Genomic DNA, 15,570 nt, shown 5'->3' on the forward strand with positions numbered 1-15,570 from the left:
AGAGAGAGTGCATAAATGGAGGTACCGGTAGATAAGGATGGTGCGGGAGAAGTGGTGGCGGTGGTGGTGATGTCCGGTAGTGGAGGTTGTGGTGGGAGGTTGGATGGTGAAGAAGATGATGACTTGTAAAAGATTAAAAATTAAAAATAAATAGTTAATTTCCAAGTAGGCATGACACCGCATCTGATTTTATTAAAAAAAAAAGCCACGTCAGCGTTTCCACTAACGACGTTAGTCTTCATTTAACGGGGGAGTGATAAAAACAAATAGTGTGAAAGCTGGGAGTGGTGAGAGACAAAGTAAAAGTTGAGAGTGTTATCTACCAACGAGCAAAAGTTGAAAGTATTAAAAACCAATACGATCCCGATATAAATTGATAATATTATTAATCAAAAAAGCAACATGAAGACATTGAACCCTGGCTCAAGGAATCACTTCTTTGCTTTCTTATTTCCCTTAAACTAAAGGTTTAAAGAGAATCAAATGTTTGAAGTGCTACTAAGGGAAGGCATTTCTAATCTTTACAAAATTCCAATTTCACTTGTATTTAAGTTACAACCTACAAACAAACCATCATCACTTATATTTTTGTCTCTTGTTTCTAAACCAACTAAAGTACTTAAAAAAAACAACCAATCATGCCGGCTCCTGACTCGGGGGAGAAGCAACAAAAGTACCTACTCGACCATGAAATTCGCGGTATGATGTCTATACTCACTACCCGTCTAGCTCATCTCCAAAAGAAACCGACCGAGGGTGGAAGTGCAAGCAACACGCTTGACCATGACCATGATCATGACGATGACCATGGCGGTTTTGGGGTCATAACTATGGCGGGAAGCAACGAGGGTGCCAGCATGACGGGTGATATGAGTGGCGCGGACGATAAATCCAAAGAGGATAAAGACCAAGGGAATCCTCCATTGACAACATTATTAAATGGCAACTTTCAAGTTGTCAATAACTCCATCATGATTGGAGGTAGTTACTCTGCCAATGATCCTGGTATCCATTTGGATGTTGAGGACCATGATCATGAGCAACATCCTAGTCATCCTACACGTGGACATAAGGGTAAGAAGAAGGCTCATTTTGGATCATCTAAAAGTGATGATTCTATTTAAGGTGCATGTATGTATCTTGGGTATCCCCTAACCAACATACACACACATATACAAAAGCATATATACTAATACTAGTAGCATGTTGAGTGGTTTGTTCATTTCTACATTGAATTTCGGAGAGGCTATATATGTAATCATGGTTTCATACAATAAACTATCTTTTTTCAATATTTATAAGTGCATTGTGCATGATCAGATATCTTTAATTAAAGGGTGATTGAATATCTCACTTTACTTTTGTAAATCCATCTTCCAAATTGATGCATTATCTTTATCATTGGTGACATATTGTATTTATTATTCAATTATTTTCAAAGTTTGAAAGTACTTACTTTATGTTACACGAGTAATATAACCTTCTTGCAAAAGCGGGGCCTTAACTAACATATCATTTTGTATTAGGGTGTACTTGAAACATAAAATACCAAACTATAACCAATATGCGCCGAAAAAACAAATCAAACCCTAACAGAATATGACGATTTGGTTTTACATTTTCTTAAAAACCATCATGACGAGGAGCCGTCAGAAAAATGACAGTAACAAGGGATAGAACATAGCTATAAACAGTGCTGTAAAAATTGTTAGTCGTTAGTCGGCGGTGATAGACTAGCGATTAATCAATCCGTGTGTTAAACAACCCCACTAACTCCTCAGTGAACCTAGTGTGTTAAACAAATGCCCCTAATAATTTCACCAACAATCATCAAATCCCCAATTATCTGTAATCGATTATTATTCTCAAACCCTATAATATCTCCAGCAGCTGTGAAAGCTTCTTCCAATATGTCTTCCAACGGAGGCGATGTGGCTCACTTCAATCTCTCACAGACAAGCTCGCTCAAGATCCAGAAAGGCGATATTACTCGCTGGTTCATCGATGGCTCATCCGATGCTATTGTATGTCTTTCTATCGAATCGATTATTAAATTAATTGCTATTGATCGTGATTGTGATTCTAAGTAGAAATGATTGATCCATAGATTTCTTATACACGTTTTGATTTAGTGAATTTTAATTGATCACTTGTTTTTAGATAGTATGAAACCCTAGATATGTGACTGAGTGGTACTAGACACACTCACACACGACATGATAACTGATCGTGTCAATTTTTCCAGAATACGAACACGAGTCTGTTTAGAAACAGGTTACACGACGCGACTTGTTTAGGGACACGGACACACGGTAAATATCGTTTATGTAGTCAAACAAAAGTTGCCAATACATATATATTTTATTTATAAAAATAAATTAAGAAAGTGTCGGGCGTTAGGTAACTAAAGTGTATGTCATATATTTTATTTTATATTATTTTAAAAGAAATAAAATATATGAAAAGGTTAACATGTGTTTAACCTGTGTGGACACGAATTTAATTGTGTTGACCTGTTTAAGACACGAAACGTGTTAAGCTCAATCCCGAAGTTGTTTGACTTCGTGTTTTTCGTGTCGTGTTAATAGTTCCGTGTCAGAAATTGCCAGCTCTAGATATGTCAATTGACGCCTCCTGCTCATTAATCATTAAAGAAGTTAGTTAAGTAAAACGAATTCTGCAATCATTTAACTGAGACAAATGGACTTTATGATTATTGTTGGATGACATGCATATAGGTAAATCCAGCGAATGAGCGGATGCTTGGTGGTGGTGGTGCTGATGGAGGTAATACTCTTAGAATGCAACCAAGTTTTCTATATGTAACATTAGTTTCTTACACTAATTCTTGTAAATTTGATAGCTATACACCGAGCTGCTGGCCCTGAACTAAGGACCGCATGTTATGATGTGCCTGAGGCTCGTCCTGGTGTTCGTTGTCCGACTGGAGAAGCAAGAATCACACCGTATGATCTCAACATTTAACTTCCATCATAATTATTCACACTCTTATTTCATTTATGAAACTTACTATTCACAAACTTCATGCAGAGGGTTTAAATTGCCTGCATCGCATGTAATCCACACTGTTGGACCTGTTTATGATGTTGATAGCAATGCTCCAGCCTCCTTGAGTAATGCTTACAGGTATCACTTTTTATTATTTAAATTACTTCTTTTTAACATCGACCCGTTAGCTGACCTGCCCACTTAATTGTGCATTCTTACAAAGCCTTGTACTGATTTCTATATCAAAATCATTTTTTTTAATCTCTGTTTCAGGAACAGTCTTCGTGTTGCAAGAGAGAACAATATTCAATATGTTGCGTTTCCTGCCATATCTTGTGGTGTCTATGGGTGAGTCTTATAACTTACACAAACTATTCTCACATTAGTAATTTTAAATTACTGGTATAGATATAGATGATTAGTTATTGATGTAAAGTAACCCACAATATCTTAATTTTTATTGCAGATACCCGTATGATGAAGCTGCAACTGTGGCCATATCCACAATCAAAGAGCATTGTGATGCCATTAAAGAGGTGATTACACATGTGACACGTCTTTTGTTGTATTAGTTAATGACAAGCAGTTTGTGATGATGTGAAACGAGTGATTATGCTTTCTTTTCAGGTTCATTTCGTGCTTTTTGAGGATGATATATACAATGTTTGGGTGAAAAAGGCGGGCGAGTTACTCCCAAATTAGAGTTTGTTTGACTTTAGGTATTGACTTTTATTGAAATTATGTAAGTTGGAGATTACATTTGCACATTTATCGTTATGGTTTCAGTTTCATGCTTCCTCATGTCAAACAAATCGAAACGAATTGGCCGGTTTAAGTTTCATCCGGTTCACACACAGTTTATGGTTTGAGAGTTTGGAACTTAGAGCCGGCTGTTTATCTGTAGCATTATTTTTGGAACCGTTTCTGCCGGTGACCCAACCAGCCTGGCTTTTTTTTAACTCCTATTAAACAAACTTACATCGGATCTTCCAACTTCCTATCTGGACCACATTGTGCCGTAGAACACGATACCTGTAGGAACTTTATAAAATTGAAGAATTGAGTTGTATGAATCTACCCAAACGGTATCTTCTGGTCTCAAGTTAGTTGTATTATAGAAGTACGTTTTGTTTAATGTTGCGAAGCTCAATTCTCATCTGGAGGTTTGATTTCCACACAAAATGTGGGAAAATCCCATCTAGGTTACATATACCAAGGAAAAATTAACCAAATTAGCATGCGTAAGTGTTTATTGGACAACACAATAAACGAAACGTATACATCATACCACTTAATTCGTCATCTTAACGCTTCATCTAACATGCGACTGCATCAAGTAATATGTTATTCCGATTCCAGTTGCATCAAGTTTGTATATAACATTCACTTTGTATTAAAAATGTAGGTTATCCAATTAAATTCGGAGCGCGAAAAAGTTTTTCAACAGCCTCTTTTGGTAAATAATTTTGTAACACCAATTGGTAAATATCATATCTAAAAACAATTCTCGCTTACATAAATGTGATTGGATGTAATAAGCTAAAGGTTATTAGAGGCAACTTCGAACAATTTAGAAAAAGATGTCTGTCATCAACAGAACTAGGAGGGGTGGTCTAGAGTCCGTTGACCATCCGGCTAGCCAGACAGGCCAGGGTAGATACCATTAAATACTAATCCATTTTGATCGGCATTTTTATGTTATTTAGTACATTGGTCAAAAGACATTTGCTATTTGGTTGTTTTATTAGTATGGGCATCAGACCAATGTATATATGTGTTATATGATTGTTGATGTTAGATTATACCCGCAGGGTATGAAATGACAACGTTCACGTAGTTTTCTTGAAGCGGCATTTTAACTGTAACACCAAGGATCGTGTTGTTTCATTCCCTATAATTAATTATCTGATTGTGTAAACGCTCTAGAAGTCGGTCATATATATACTCACTCCATGATTATCATTATCAACTTGTATACTTCACAACTCATTCCTCCTATTCAATCCAAATCGAAATTGGGAATGCCACTGCCTTACAGCGGTATAAGAGCACATGCCAAAGGGAAGAAGATATGCATTTTAAGAACTGCTAGGACCGTAATCACATGCACAAACAAACAAAAACGACAACAAGCAAATGAAAACGAGAGATTTAATGCATGTGGTTCGGTCTAGGTCTCATCTACATCCACTGGCAATAATGTTAAATATGATGTAATATTAACTTGAAGGAACCGAATGATTAGTATGGGAAAGTACAAGGGTTTTATGGTAATCTCTATAGGGTGGTTGGAGGAGATTAATAAAATCCAAGGTCTAATCTGAATTACTTAAAGGTTGAGTTAGTTTATTTATCTTCTTAGTGTTTAGATATTTATGTTTATTATTTGAATTCCTAGTTTGAGTTTGTATAAGAATAGGTAGCTTGGTGTTATACAAACCCTACAAGTTGGTTTATTTTAAGTGTTTTTTTCATTTCTTCATAATAAACGAAGAGTAAACTAGCCGGTTCAACGTTCGTGTGTTTTTAGTTTTTGACTCGCTTAAAGTTTAACAAGTGGTATCAGAGCCTAGGGCTCGTATCGGGAAGCGGTTTGAAGATCGAAGGCAGCCTCCGCCGGTGGGTGTGTCAGTCGGCGGTAGGCATACTGTGGGTCCGTTTATAAATTTCTCATTTAGGTTTTTAGAATGGGTTTATTGTATGAGGGTCAGTTTCAAAGTTTAAAGGATAAATTGCATAATTGTATAGACATTTGGGATTTTAATTTCAAAGTTTAAAGCAAGTGAGGGTAAGCCCTAAGAAGTCCGGTGTGGACACATATTTACTATGATAGTAATATGTCAAATTTGTTTTAAACTAAAAACTCGGCACTACATATTATGAAAGCACATTAAAATAAGATTTCAATATCGATCAATAGCTTGGTGGAAACACCAAAGTCGAGCACAAAAATGGTCAAACTAGGAGGTAGCCGTTAGATTGTTTGAAGGTTTGATGAATATACAGCTGCATGTTAAAATTTGTTATCTTGTTAGTCTATTTTTTTTCTCTTAAAAGCCATAGTACTTAATGAATAAAGACAACATGTGCCGGTATAAAATAAGTGTTCAAAATGTCCCAACACAGCATGCCTACCACATGTTACGACAAACACGTACAATTTGTTATCCACAACGGGCAACTCATCCCGAGGTCCGGATGATGTGGCCAAGCAGCGGACATGGGAAGCACGAACTTCACCGTTGTGGCCATCAAATCCGGTGAAGTAGTCCGGGACTGCAAACGGCTCTGCAGACCAAGATATGGGGCCCATGCTATATCCTATAAAACAACAGAAAAAGAAAAAGAAGAAGGATGAATCGAACATGGCAGCAGCATGAGGTGTTCACCGGTATAACCCAATTACGAACCCTATATTTTCTACCGGAAAGAACAAAATCTTTTGGGGAAAATTGGAGAATGAAATTCGAAGGGATTTGATTGAAGAGATGATGAACAAAATGGAGGAGATTTGATTGGAGGAGACATTTGTTGCAAGAATTCAAAGATGGTGTTGGTGAGCTGCAAAGAATGGAGGAGATTTGATTGAAGAGATGATGAACAAAATAGATAAACATATGCCTTTTATCTAATTTTCTTTTTAAGTTTATTATATTATATTATACCTCTTCATTGTCGGCCAAGTAAAAATAAAGCCATTTCCATTTATTTATTTTTTTGTTTTTTTAAGTTAAACTTCATTCAATCAAAAAATAAAGCCATTTTCATTAAACATAAATAATTACTTTGTAATATATATAATATTATAAAAGGTAATTTGTTTTATATAAATTAATTGGAGAGTTAGGTGATGATGTGGCGGTTTGTAAAGGTTTCTTGTTGTGGAATAAATGAAAGGTTTTTGTAAAAAGTTTGGAATCTGATGTGGAGCTGATGTGGCGGTTTGTAAGTGTTTATTGTTGTAGACGCTCTTAGTCTATTTTTTTCTCTTAAAAGCTATAGTAGTTAATGAATAAAGACAACATGTGACGGTACAAAACAAGTGTTCAAAAATGTCCCAACATAGTATGCCTATTAGATTTGTGACATTCGTCAATTTCGGGTCACTTGTGTTATGTAAACCCGACCCGTTTGTAACCCGAACATTTTAAATATATAAAATATTGGATCTTGTCATTTAAAATATATAAAATATATTTTTTTTATATTATGCATTGTTTGACCATTTAAACATACCCATTTTTATGCAAACCATAAAAGAATCTTTATACCCAACCCTTCACTCCTTCCCTATATATACATACCCATCTTCTTCATTTTACTCTTGCTACATCTCCAAAAACTCTCTCAAACTCCATAGATTCAAGGTTGTTATTTCTTATGTATTCTTGAAGTTTTGACTTCTCAAGTCAAACTAACTATAGTCTTTCATTCTAACTTGTTCATCTAACATTACTAACTCTTGAATATGGTGGTACAACATATATATAATACACACCCCTTGTTTCCTTTATTTGTTACTTCACCGACTTTGGTTGGTTAAGTTTCGAATGTCATAAGGCAAGGCTTCATGGAGGACTTCGTGTTCTTGATATATATTTACACACACATAACTTATTATACATATCACTTATGACTAACTTCTAACCCTTTAGTTTGTTCATCTTATTTACAAGTTCCATGATGTGGGTTTGTATAAGACTAACCTCGGTTTAACCGAAACTAGTCCAAACCGGAAACCGAACTTTTGTTTACTAGTTTTGTTAAAATAGTTGTTTAAACATGTTTATTGCTAGATTGAGTTTCAAAAATCATTCTTACAAGTTCTTTGATATTAAGCATATGGAATCCATCTATGAACTCGTTGGGAGATGGAAACCGAACTAAACCGAAACTTTTGCTTAAAAGACTTGTAGTTAACTTTTTTTGTTGTAAAATTTAAGTTTTCTTCATTTATAAACCAATATACAAGTTCTATGATATTTGGGCATGTAGAAACCATCTATGAACTATTTATGAGATGGAGACCGAACTATACCGACTTTTACTCGCTTAAGACACACAAGTGTGTTTTTAGTTATCAAGACTTGTATATTTCTTTAAAAAAATAGTTTACAAACTGATTTTAATTATTTTCTTAAGTACTTGGAATAGTTGGATCCAACTTGATCTCATAACATAGCTTGGACCGACAAAACCGAACACTCGCTTAACGTGCGTTGTTAGTTCTAAACAATAGATCTACATACTTGGTTAAATGTTAGTATGTTTTAATGAGTTATCTCATAACAATTAATATTTTTGAAAGTTGACTTTGGGTTTGACCATTTGTCAAGACCCGAACCGACAACCCGAACACTCGTTAAAAACCCGTTTTAGTATCTTTAGCCTAATGGAACTTGCATTTTAGCATTTTCCCCACCTTATTACTTAACATTGGTTAAGTAAATATTAAGGTTAGATACTTTAACCCGGTTTTGAGCAAACTTACATTTTTTAAAAGGGTTATTATTATAAATTCTTAAATAGTTACATTTTAAACCTTGAACTTTAATTGACTAGTTTTTGCAATAATTATTTTATTTAAAGATCTTCAAGACAACCTTTCTAAATCCAAGACTTTCTTTTATTTAGGCTTCATATGTTAAACTCGTCGTTCTGGCAAATCTCCAAATAATCAATCTTTCAAGTTTATTACTTGAATGTGAGTAACTTCATACCCCGTTTTCTATCTTTTATTTTGGGGGTGACATTTCAACTTATCTAAACTAAATGTTTTATACCTGGGGTCTTAAACCACAAACGTTGTTGTATACATTACTTGAATAATTGCTCGATTTGGTGTTCTATGCTTATTTGACTATATGTTTATCGCTTTTGGATGGTGGAACTATAAATCCTAGACCATTTGGCAACCCCTCATGGCAAGGTGTCGTTAACGTAATGCAATTAACGATAACTATAAAATCCTAAACTATTTGGCAACCCCTTATAGTTGGGTGTCGCTAACTTGTTAGCGATAACTATTTATCCAAGTTTATAGCTATTATTTATGGTTTTGTATACTAGTTTTGTGGCTTTTCATACTATATATCTATTGTTCAAACTTATGAATTGTTCACCAACTTTTTTGTTGATAAACTTTATTTTATGAAATGTTACAGGTTTGCATCTAGGTTGATTATGGAGTTCGGTGAAGAAAACGTCACAAATACCGTTAGGATATTAGCAAAACTGAACAATATTTGATTTGCTATATTTAGTTATATTTTGTTGTATTTGAGTTATGAATATTTGGTTATGTGACATTTTCGATGACGTGAAATGAAATGAGTTTGTTAAATATTGTCGCTTTAAATAGTGTCATGCGCTTATGAGCAATCGTTGCACCCCGGCATGTTCCGCCGCCTTTGATCGGGGTGTGACAAGATTGTTACAAAAATTGTAAGTGTTTGTCGTTAGATTGTTTTAGCACGTATGGGTTCAGCCTAACAAAGTTAACAAATCTTTAACTTTAAGGTAGCCGTTAGATTGTTTGAAGGTTTGATGAATATACAGCTGTATATTAAAATTTGTTATCTTGTTAGTCTATTTTTTCCCTCTTAAAAGCCATAGTAGTTAATGAATAAAGACAACACGTAACGGTATAAAACAAGTATTCAAAATGTCCCAACACGGTATGCCTACCTCAAGTTACGATAAACACGGTACGCCTACCTCATGTTACGATAAACACGTACAATCCCCTTACTCATTAAGGATCATTTAAACAAAATAGGTTGTTGATTGCAAGCAGGTGTGAATACATTTTCACTTGTTTACCGAGAACACTCTCAGCTAACGAAATATTTACCATCACTATTAACTTTTAACTTATTATTATGATACTTCCAAACTAACCGTACCCTGATAAATATTAATGCAAGTCATTAGAAGGTGCGTACGTAATGCACATTCGTTCAGGACTATTCTTATCCTGATATAAACAAACCCAAGCTAAGGGGGAGAAGCTCGATGCCCTCTTGGTCCAAGGATATATTATTGATATTCAAATTGTCTCTCGTTACTTAGTGATTTATGTGTATTAGAACAACTTTTGTTCTTCATGATATATTATTGATATTCAAAGTAGTTATAGGCATGGCCGTGGATGGTGTATTTGATACGTCTCCATCTTTTAGTGACTTCTTCCAAATTAGACAGATACGGTTATATTAAAAATGTGCGAAAGTAACATTAAGTCGATGCCATATATATACCATCACCAGCCTCCTAGTTGTTCGCCCCACCCATGCGTCCAAATTCCAAAACGCCCCATCAGATTCATGGCGGTGTCACGTCTGTCCATTACACATATAGCCTTATCTAGATTAATTTTTCACTTAGCCTATTTCAACCTTGGATCAATTTACAAGCGTTAAAATTAAAGCAAATCTTGTATTATATATATGGTAACATAATATGTATCAACTTCTATAATGTACAGTGTTCGGTGGTAACATCATATATAATAATTTAGTTGGAGTGAATCTTGACTAGACTAACATATTAATGTAGAAGATAGTATATGGGCAAAGCGGTCACGGGTGGTCTAAAATAACTTTCTTTTGCTGCTTTTTGTGTGTGGAGCAATCAATCAATGCACCCCAACCACCACACTTGTCACACCTACTCTCCCAATTGCACGTCGTAAATTACTACCGCATGTTGAGAGAACACTAATTGATCATGGTTTGGTTTAAAACCCTTAAACTGATCATGATTATCGGTTTGGTTTCATAGTCGGACTTTGTACTAACTTTCGGACAGTTGGTTGGTTTTAAAAATTTCAAACCCTAACGAATGGTTTACTAAAGAATGTATTCAAAATTTTCAAACCGTATAAAACCCCTAAGTCGGGGTGTGACAGTTAAAAATAAAAATTACACAATTCTTGCTAATTTAAACTCTAAAGCGAATATCTAAATCCATAAAAATGTCAAGCATTTGGTGTCTTTCTCCAACTTTGAAACCGAGGACGCTTTGTCTTCAAAAATTTCCTTCCACGTTTTTTTTAAGTTAGAAAATGGAGAGCAAATAAGAGAAAATGAAGGAAATTGATGTTTATTTTCATTTTCAAATTGGAGAAGTTTGGAGAGAAGAGATCCTCAAAATTTACAAAAATATTTAATAAACTTTACATTTATTTTGTATTTGTGAACATTGTTGTAATCAGTTATACTTCAGTTCATTTTTTTGGAAATTACGTCCAACGGAGGTAAAAGGACTAAAGGCTAACAACGAAGGAAAAACCGTATCTTTTGTTAATTTTCGGCATTGTGCATTTTTATTGACATTGTGTTTTTTCGTTGTTTTCTTTAACGTAAATGATGGGGAAAACATTTTAGTTCTTAAATTTTTTTCGATTTTTATTTATATTTTGAGTTATGATTTTTTTATTAATTATTTTGAAAAGTTTTTTTTTGTCACAAATTATTCACACACGGCTCATTTTTGTCACCCTTCGTATTTTAACTTTTCTCTATTCTCAAATAATTTTTAACTGTTAAATATTTAGAATCATAATTATTAACACCAAATAATAAAAATTATAATACTAGGGGTGTGTTTAGGATTCCTTATTTTCCTCTCCTTATAACTTAAGATGGTTGAATAAGTCCTTTTTGTGTTAACAAAGTGTTTGGGAATACATAAGGCCTTCTTCATTTCTCCTTATCAACAAAGCCAAAATAAGGGTTTTCAATAAGTTGGAGTTTGCTAACTTATCTCCTTATAGGATTATAATACCCATTACACCCTTCCAAGTTCCATTCCCCCATTGCTAAATTATGTCCCTTTTGGTCATTTAAATCAATAAGTTAAACCAAACACTTTTAAAAAATAACTTATTGTCTTATGTTAACCCAAATATTTTTTTTGGAATCTTCTTATTAAAAAGTCATAAGACCTTTTTAACTTAATACAAAAAAGCCTTTTTACCTTAAATAAGGAATCCCAAACACCCTCTAGGATTATCAAGCTCCCAAATATGATTCACTTGAACGTTTAAACTCATATTTAAACACATTAAATAATTTACGATGTTCGTGACGTTCGACCTAAAGTATGCTTGGGCATATACAATATACAATTAACATTATGTATCTAATTACTAATACTCATTTTTTATATGAAATTTATCCATCCGACAAAGGAATTAGTCCGAACATCTTTTTCTACATTATTACCTTGGTAAGTATGATATGACTATTCATTCTTATTTATATACACGCAAACAAAATATACAATTGTCCCGCTAACATTAGTAAAAAACTTTTATGTACAAAAAGTAACTCGAGTTTCATTAAATGTTCAATGATGTGAAATTTTTTTAAAAATATTTTACAAAAATAGAAGTAAATGGCATTACTTGAAGCAATTCTGGTTACTATTTAGTAATTATTTATTCCAAACTAGTTTTTATCTCTCGTATTACAAAGGTTGTTTCACATTATTTGTTTTTAATATTTATATACTTTTTTGGGTATAATTTTATTTATTGTAATGAAATTTATAATATATTTAAAGTTTGATGATAAAAAGGTTTCACAGATAACTAAGATGTTATAACCCGGTTTAAAAGTTATCTGGGTTTGGTAACACCCAAGACCCGCTTATTTTTTTTACTATAAAATTGTTTCTTAATTATAAATAATATTTTTTTAAAAATATCATATAATAATTTTTAGTATATCCTATTTTATTGGATTTTCACATCAATAATTTGGTGAGAATAATTTTTAATTTAGTGAGATGTTATAACACGTTTAAGGAATATCTGAGTTTGGGTTTGGTAAGATTCATACTCGTGAATTCAGGTCAAATGTATGAGAAACATCCATTTAAAAATCTAACAAATCTGATGACTCCAAAAAAAGAGGGAACGACCACATCGCGACACGTATGATTTTTATGTTTTCGTTTATATATATTATAAATAGATTGACTTAAGATGAACAATTATGAGACTCGATTCTTAGATAGTTAAAAAAAATCTTTAATACCATTCAAGTTAACTTAAATAAAAAATTATTAACTGCTAAATAACAACTAGCATCCATGTAGGCCCAATAAGATAACATCAGAAAAATTTTGCCATGACTACACAATCGTACCTTCCTAAAATTGCTATGACTACACAATAATAAATTAATAATGCAAGAGTACCTTTCTAAAAGTCAATGGTTATTCATACACTCTTTTTAGATATTCATACATTCTTTTAACACACATTTTATCTTCTATATATATCCTATAAAAGGTGTATAAATTAATTGAAACCACAGTACCTCTTGTATTGTACAATTTAGGAACAATTTGATGCTTGGTATTGTACTATCATCACAACTAAAGTTACTTGTCATGCTCATACTCCAATATATCACAAACTTATTGCTCTCTACTCTGGTTAATTTAAAAATTAATTTATTTATATTTATCATGTTTGAGTACTCTCCAAACACTTCCCGAGTACATCCATTTTACCAATCCTTCACCTGATGTACACCTAGCGACTTTTGCAAAATTCTTCTAAGCACATTTAGGGGGTTGTAAATGTTAATAGAAAAAACGTGCTTTCCCGATAGGCATATGGAGGGTATTTATGTCCTTTCCATTTTAGTGTGTGGTCAACAGTCATAGGTGTAAGGTGAGTAGCCATGTGAAGGGTAATAATGTCCTTTTAATGATATCGCATGCATGGTCATAAATCATAATAATGAATCAGGGGATACGATAAGAGAGTGTGTGGACACAAAATTATATCTGAGTACATTCACAACATTTACTTTACAATAATGTTATATATTCGTACCACATTTTGATGAATGATATTACGAAGATGCCCTTTTACAGATCGATATCGCCTATTTACTAATTCTCCAAAAGAAAAGAAGGATGTCTTATTCACCATCAACTTCTTTTTAATCGGTCACAACATATTTTTCAGAATTATTATTGTATAATAATATTTTGTTTAATGATGTGAAGCAATAGAAAGTTGAATGATGTTTTTAAAAAAATCCAGACAAAAAATCTTGTGAAAAAAATAGAAAAGACATTAAGAAGGAAGTGTGTCAAAGATATTTGACAATTCTTACAAACTTTTTGATGAGCGATATTACGAAAATACCCTTAGTTTGCAGCCATAATGTGAACCTGAGCCTGTTGTGATTCCACCTATTGAGACTGGTTTGGTGTGGCTGCCATGACAACCATCCTAGCCTTCCGTTCATAACGGAATGTGTTTCTTTTGTTTGTAGATTCTTTATGCTTAGTTTATGTAGTTATTTTACAATTATTGTAGGTTTCCTTTGCTTTACTTTTGATTTGGCAGTCTCAATTAGTTGTAAGCAGGATAGCTAGAAACATTGTGCAAGTAATGTTGGTTGTGAAACAACATGATGATCACAATTGAGAAGATTCGATTGACTCTCGATCACCAAGATTTGAGCTTCGGCTATGGTTTCACAACCCTCCGTTGGTTCGACATTTGTTTTTGTAAGCAACTCTAAAGCTCTGCTTCCTCATACAAAAACAATTTACTATATGTTGATTTCTCATTTATTTTAAGTCAGATATTATATTGATTTTTATTTTGATTACATGTCTTTCTGATCGTGTGGCTGTTATATTGACTTCTATTTTCATTACCTTTGTATCCAATTGTGTAGGGCTGTTAATTTGTAGTTTGAGACCGTTTTGATGGAAGCTTTAGTTGAAGACAAATTAGTAGGGTTTGAGGACAAACGATCCACGAGCAAACGATGAGCAAAGTATGTTCATGAATCAATCTTAAAACATTTTGTGAGAGTTTTAATGTTAATTAAAGATTTAAAGTTATATGGTGTGTTGATATAATTGAGTTAAATGTTATATATGTAGGTTATGTATATGAAACATGAGCTTTAAGTGTTACGAATTCAATCGGATGAGAAGCCGAAATGCCAGTAAATTGACATCCGCCATTTTGCGGAACACGAATAAAATATATCAGATCCGTCATTTGAAATGACGGAACTCCTAGTAATCGTCCACATCACCCGACAAAATTTGACATGGTCTACGTTTTGGTTGACATCCGCCATTTAAAATGACGGATCTCCTAATTACCTAATACATCCTAAAAACCATTTCACTCTGAAATATCTTCCTATTTAAAAGAAAATTCCAACTCAATTGTTATTCAAACTATATATTCCCTAACTACAAAGATGACACGTATTCAAATTTGAATAATCAACCAAATTCGATTAGTTATACACAACTTTGGGACCTAATAAGATCCTTAGTTGTATTATATGGCATCGTCTAAGCATTGTTTTTCACCTTCGTAATTGTAGGTTTGTGTAAGCGGCAACAAGTTTCGAATTATCTTTTTTTTATTTATCTTATTATATAATTTTCATTATTTCAAGTTTTTTTTTTACTTTTCAAAACTTTACTCTCTTTTTTTGTCTTTAAGTTAGTGATTAACATATCCTGTTATGTAGACTACTAGAGCAATTGTTCTAGTTTTCAAAC

General features: G+C 33.3%; 2 protein-coding genes across 2 annotated transcripts; both read left to right on the top strand.

The window, feature by feature from the left end:
- The first annotated feature begins 638 nt into the window (after positions 1–638).
- On the top strand, positions 639–1,124 carry LOC143545475 (uncharacterized). Its single transcript, XM_077037366.1, has one exon. The coding sequence runs from the start codon at positions 639–641 to the stop codon at positions 1,122–1,124; it is 486 nt and encodes a 161-aa protein (XP_076893481.1).
- A 779-nt stretch (positions 1,125–1,903) lies between these two features.
- LOC143545490 (uncharacterized) lies at positions 1,904–4,313 on the top strand. Its single transcript, XM_077037376.1, has 7 exons — positions 1,904–2,024; positions 2,739–2,787; positions 2,864–2,966; positions 3,052–3,147; positions 3,283–3,357; positions 3,476–3,545; positions 3,637–4,313. The coding sequence occupies exons 1-7, from the start codon at positions 1,911–1,913 to the stop codon at positions 3,709–3,711; spliced, it is 582 nt and encodes a 193-aa protein (XP_076893491.1). The 5' UTR covers positions 1,904–1,910; the 3' UTR covers positions 3,712–4,313.
- The last annotated feature ends 11,257 nt before the right edge of the window (positions 4,314–15,570 follow it).

Source organism: Bidens hawaiensis, unplaced genomic scaffold (assembly GCF_021521415.1).
Source record: "Bidens hawaiensis isolate Kalapana, Puna unplaced genomic scaffold, B.hawaiensis_p1.1 tig00013978_1, whole genome shotgun sequence".
Classification (NCBI taxonomy): domain Eukaryota; kingdom Viridiplantae; phylum Streptophyta; class Magnoliopsida; order Asterales; family Asteraceae; genus Bidens; species Bidens hawaiensis.